Source organism: Lactuca virosa, chromosome 2 (genome assembly GCF_052849685.1).
Source record: "Lactuca virosa cultivar CGN04683 chromosome 2, Lactuca_virosa_CGN04683_v6, whole genome shotgun sequence".
Classification (NCBI taxonomy): domain Eukaryota; kingdom Viridiplantae; phylum Streptophyta; class Magnoliopsida; order Asterales; family Asteraceae; genus Lactuca; species Lactuca virosa.
The window spans coordinates 246,666,398-246,671,992 of NC_136427.1; the positions used below are offsets into that span (position 1 = coordinate 246,666,398).

Here is a 5,595-nt window from a genome sequence, read left to right on the forward strand (position 1 = left end):
AATACAATACACAGATACAAATACAAATACAAAAGGTACATAAATAATATCTGCTAACAAAAATATCATTTTGAACTCCCAATCGACCTTCAATGCTAGAAAAGTACATTACATCATGGCAAAGCCATAAGTTTGGTTTTTTGGTCCATGTATGATCAAGAATGAATTTGTTAAATCCTGAAACCAAAATCAAGTTTGGCAAAATAGAGAAAAGTGAAGAAAACATAGGTCTTTTTTTCAACCCTAACCGGTTCGAATATTTTTGCTCGAAAACCAGTTTGGATTCAATTTGGTTTTGACTTTGTTGACTAAAACCGTTTCGGAGAAAATCCGATTTGTACACCTTTAGCCTTCTTATTTTTTCACTTCTATTGGTTAGCTTCTTCTATTTGATCAATAGAAAACTATTTGGTTGACGTCAATACATCTGAACCAACATGATGCCGTTGGTTAGCTTCTTCTACATCATTTTTCATACTAAAACATAGGATGACTAAAAAAAAGTATCTTAGTTTCCTAGTTTGTGAAATAAAAATATTTTACTAAAACATATAACTCAAACCAATTAAATTAAACATTATTCAGTTTGGTTTTGGTTAATTTAAAATTGTTAAAAATGAAAATGGTTTCCAGATCCCAAAATTGAAATGAAAATAGTGTGCGTCCCGTCAAAACATCTCCTCACCTTGGAGTTCTCAGATCCCTTTCAAACAAATCCTTGACTTGAAACCAAACTAAAACTGGACAGACTATTAACAAGCAATCAACTAAAAAATGATGATGACGTGTAAATAATATTCCAACAGTCCTATAAACCGATTTTGCATGAATTTTTTTTAGTAATAACTAATATGACATCATTTATGTAGCAGAATCTTTCAGGCTTGATATATTCAAGTAAATCAATTTTTTGGTTGTAATGAGTCTAATGACAGGGTACACAACAAAATATAGGTATAGTTCCTAAAAACAAAAAGAGTCCCTTAAAACTACAAATTTATGAGAAAAAGTATAATACCCATATAACCCCTTTTCATATAAGCACATTCAACTAGCTAGCTACTGGTTTTGCAATGGTTTGCTTAATTGCTTCAGCATATGTCTTGTACTGATATGTAAGTGTCGATTCCAACATCTCCCAAATTGGTGTCTTGGGATTCCAACCTAAAAAATTCACCCAAATTTCCAACCTAAATCTCTTACCAAGAAACAAATTCATAAAAACTCAAGGGGAATTATTTGGATACCTAATTGTTTGTTTATAATTGTCATGTCTGGGATCCTTTTGTCACTGTCATCATAACCTTCACCATAAAACTCTTTGGAGCTCACATCAATGGTGGGTGTTTTTATTGAATCTTCCCCACTTACCTTCGAGTATACCTGAGTCATCATTTCAGCCAGTTGTCTGACTGTAACTTCATTGTTTGGGTTACCCACGTTGAATATATGACCATTTGCTCTACCAGGATTTTCCTAACAATAGAGCACAACATTTTATTAGCAAAAAGATACCAAATTAAGTGTTGAAAAGATAAGTAAGGAAGTAGAGCATACAATCATCAAAAGAACAGCTTCAATGGCATCCTTGATGTAAACAAAGGTTCTTTGTGATTCACCACCATCCACAAGCTTCAGAGGTTCACGCCTCAGAAGATTCTGAACAAAGGGAAAATATTGTAGAATTGGAGAAAAAGTAGCTTAAGAATCAAGAAATTCAAGGAAGAAATTAGACTAACATTACTAAAGCAAGCTAGAACCCTAGGAACACCATCACTGGGACCATCGATTCCAGGAATAAAATCCATCCTCGGCCCAATCCAGTTGAAAGGTCTGACTATGGTGAACTGAAGACCATTTTCTGCACCCTCGGCTGTAAAAAGATTTTTTTTTAAAAAAAGTAAGGAGAGATTCTTATATTATTAGACAAAATGAGTCAAAAGTGTGTGTTAGTTTTGTTCACCATAGATTAGCCTCTCCATCAACTGTTTTGCACATGCATAAGACCACCTTTGCTTCTCAACTGAGCCAAAAATGCAAGGGGATGTATCTTCTTTCAGGATGTAATATGCAGGATCCTGTACATATATCATACAGAAAGAACTTTTAAACGAATTAGGCAAGACTGAGAAGGGGAAAGCACATGCAAGAACATAAGAAACTGAGGATCTGAAACCTCACCTGTCTCAGGGGGCTGTTGTTAGGAAGATAGCTACCAATTGTTTTCCCATAGATTTCACATGTAGAAAAATGAATCAGCCGCTTCTTATTATCAGAACAGTACTTTACCTGAAAACAACAGTATAATGCTTAACATGCAGCTGTAGAATTGCTCTTAATGTTCTTATTAACCATTCGATGAATCAGTAGAAAATGATTAATGTATGCTGAACATGATCATATATGTAAATCAAATCAATTCTTACCACTGGGAGACCATCAATGAAATTGCTGTAGATAGTGTCGAGAGGACGAGTATTGTAATCCGCTGGTGTGCATATGGCCGCTAGATTTAATGTCTATATGTCAAAAAAGAGGAACAGCAGAATTCAGTAGAAAGCTAGTCATGAAACACATTCTTTTACAGCATTATACAGTTTGATGATCCATCGTTTACATTATCTGAAAATACTCTTTGATGTTTCATGTTTCTAGCATTAAACAGGATATTGCACATTATTAACATATTAGTAAAAAACAGATGACTTGAAATACTGATCTAAGACGATTCATATTACCAAAACTGGAAATAAACAGGTATGAAGCAATAATTGAACATTTTACCAGATCGGAGGACTTTATGAGGCCTTCGAGACGAGAATCGTTCTTGATGTTGATTCGATGGAAGTGAATACGACCTGCCCAAGGAAGAGAGTCCGGTTCAAGTAAGTGTTTGATCTTGTCATTATGAACATCCACCGCGAACACCGTGTGCGGCGTTTCCGACATCAATTTCTCGCACATATGCGATCCTATGAATCCTCCGGCTCCTATCATGCATATTGTTATCGGTTTTATAGTATTCCCGTCTAGATCTAGCCTCGCCGTCGACCCTGACATCTCGCTCACTCTCTTCGATAGGTCTCTTCTCTTCTCTGTAGGGTTTGGATTGGTGTCTGTTACGGTGTCTCCGGTAAGATTTGAGGGGAACTGGGAAGGGCGTCGGCTTTTAAATGGAAAATCATAAAAGGAGGGAGGAGGACGTTATACACTGGGCCCACGGCTAACAGTATCAATGCCATGTAGACGATAAATGGTGTTGTACCGTTATACCATGGGGATGACGACAGCAGATCATATTTGTTTTAACTTTTACGTCGTCCCCTTTTGTTACTCGTGGCTGACCTTTGATATAACTTATTTTCTCAAAACGCATCATCATAAAAATTAATTTAATTGCTTACCATAATTAATCAATATAGAATTTACGCGGTTGATAAGATTTTGGGGTTGAATCTATACAATGGGACGTTAATTTTAAAGTTTAACTCAAATACAAGTCAGGATTTCACGTATCTACGATTGATCATGAATATGATTCGATAATGAAACCGTTTAGGAGAACTACAAGTACAATTTTGAAAAGTGTTGAATATTACTAATGAAAGTTTGGTACTATAACCTAATGTTGAAAATTAATAATTTTCATCTAAAGCCCAACCGTCTATAAGTGTTATTATTGATATCCAATATGTTACCGTTTTAAAAAATGGTGTTGATCCATACAAAACAGTTTTTAATATACACAACAATTTGTGTTTTATATGTTTGTACTGTACAATTCAATTAAGCACAATATATTATGTATGTCCAAAAATTATTATATATGGATCACTACCTTTTAAAAAACCATTTATAATTGTTATTATTAATATTTATCCAATTTGATAAAAAAACCATTTGTATATATGTTTATTTCACTTGTATATGAATTCTCCAACTATTAAAATATGTTTTCTATAAATAAAATGATTGAACAATTAATGATATTTACATTAATAAAATAATGTATACATTATATAAGTTTTTTATAAATTGTTTTAAAAAACTAATAATCATATAATACTTACATTCCAACCAGGGTCGGTCATAAGGATTCAAGCCCATGACAAGCGAGAAAAAAAAACATTTATCGTTATATATATATATATATATATATATATATATATATATATATATATATATATATATATATATATACTACATAATAAATAAACCAAAGGGCCTTTGGTCTAACGTTAAGGAGTGACACTCTTAAATGAGAGGTCATGAGTTCAAGTCTCACTACGAGACATAGATGGTGTTTAGGATTAAATTAGGAGTATGATAGTTTGTTGTTTCAAGAAAAAAAACCATAATAAATAAAAATCATTAAGTGTCAAATGTGTAACACCCATAAAAAATTCAAGCCAATTTAAAACTTTTTCAAACATCCAAAAGTCATTAGTTATTACAAAATATTTTCAAAATAGTTTCATATCATAGTAGCCCAGAAACTATAAGTCCAAAACGCGAGGATGTGTACGGTCACGTCTTCGCCTTGCCGAGACATCTGAAGCACCTGAAACAATAAACTGAAACCGTAAGCACAAAGCTTAGTGAGTTCCCCTAAAATACCCATACACACAACAATACATATATAATCACAAACATCATACTATGGGTCCAATCAACCATCGGGTTGGAATACCCCAGGCCCTCAACCATCGGGTTGGAATGCCAACATACTATGGGTCCAATCATCCTCGGGATGGAATACCCTCGGGCCACAACCATCGGATTGGGAATGCCCACATACTACGAGTCCAATCATCATCAGGATGGAATACTCACGGCCCACAACCATCGGGTTGGAATGCCCAGGTCTGTTAGCTCTCGCGCAAAGCAGATAAGCCTCAACCACTAATCAAACATGTGCACATATATCAGATAATCACAGAACAGTATATAGACAGGCAAATCGATCTAACATATCGTAACAGCATAATGACATCATCCTATCTACCAGGATACCGATCTAACATATCATACTAACATAACATCATCTTATCTACCAGGATACTGATCTAACAGATCATAACAGCATAATACCATCCTATCTACCAGCATACTGATCTAACAGATCATGCTAGCATAACATATCAGAATAACAATCCAAAAGGGTCGGCCTTGGTGCCTTAGACCCTTGAGTATAGTGAGGAAAACTCACTTCACACTGTTGAAGTCCCGCGGGCAAAACCCTAGCTGCTGGATGACAGATTCTCGAACTGTCAACATCAAACAACACCCAATTAATAATTGGTTTCCAATACATAACAATAAGTCCATGATTGGGGTAAAAGACTACTTTACCCCCAACCTAGCTTGATTCAAGCCCAAGACCCAACTCACACTCCAAAGGCCCAAAAGTCAACCAATTGACGAAAGCCCAACATATGGCCCAATTTTCCAAATTGGGCCCAAACCTCTTCATTGTAACGCCCGTGTTTCTAGGCTAGGCATTAATATTGACATAATGGTCTAGGTTAACCTTTGTAACTCATTTAGAAGAAATGAAAAGGAATTATGTGAATTTTATGTAAATTATGTGTTTTA

At 34.8% G+C, this 5,595-nt stretch overlaps 1 protein-coding gene across 1 annotated transcript; it reads right to left on the reverse strand.

The window, feature by feature from the left end:
- Window positions 1-864: 864 nt before the first annotated feature.
- LOC145156908 (UDP-D-apiose/UDP-D-xylose synthase 2-like) lies at window positions 865-3,268 on the reverse strand. Its single transcript, XM_079076122.1, has 8 exons — window positions 2,785-3,268; window positions 2,427-2,519; window positions 2,182-2,289; window positions 1,964-2,078; window positions 1,740-1,873; window positions 1,558-1,659; window positions 1,248-1,476; window positions 865-1,164 (listed from the first exon to the last, which is right to left on the reverse strand). The coding sequence occupies exons 1-8, from the start codon at window positions 3,058-3,060 to the stop codon at window positions 1,052-1,054; spliced, it is 1,170 nt and encodes a 389-aa protein (XP_078932248.1). The 5' UTR covers window positions 3,061-3,268; the 3' UTR covers window positions 865-1,051.
- Between the last annotated feature and the right edge of the window lie 2,327 nt (window positions 3,269-5,595).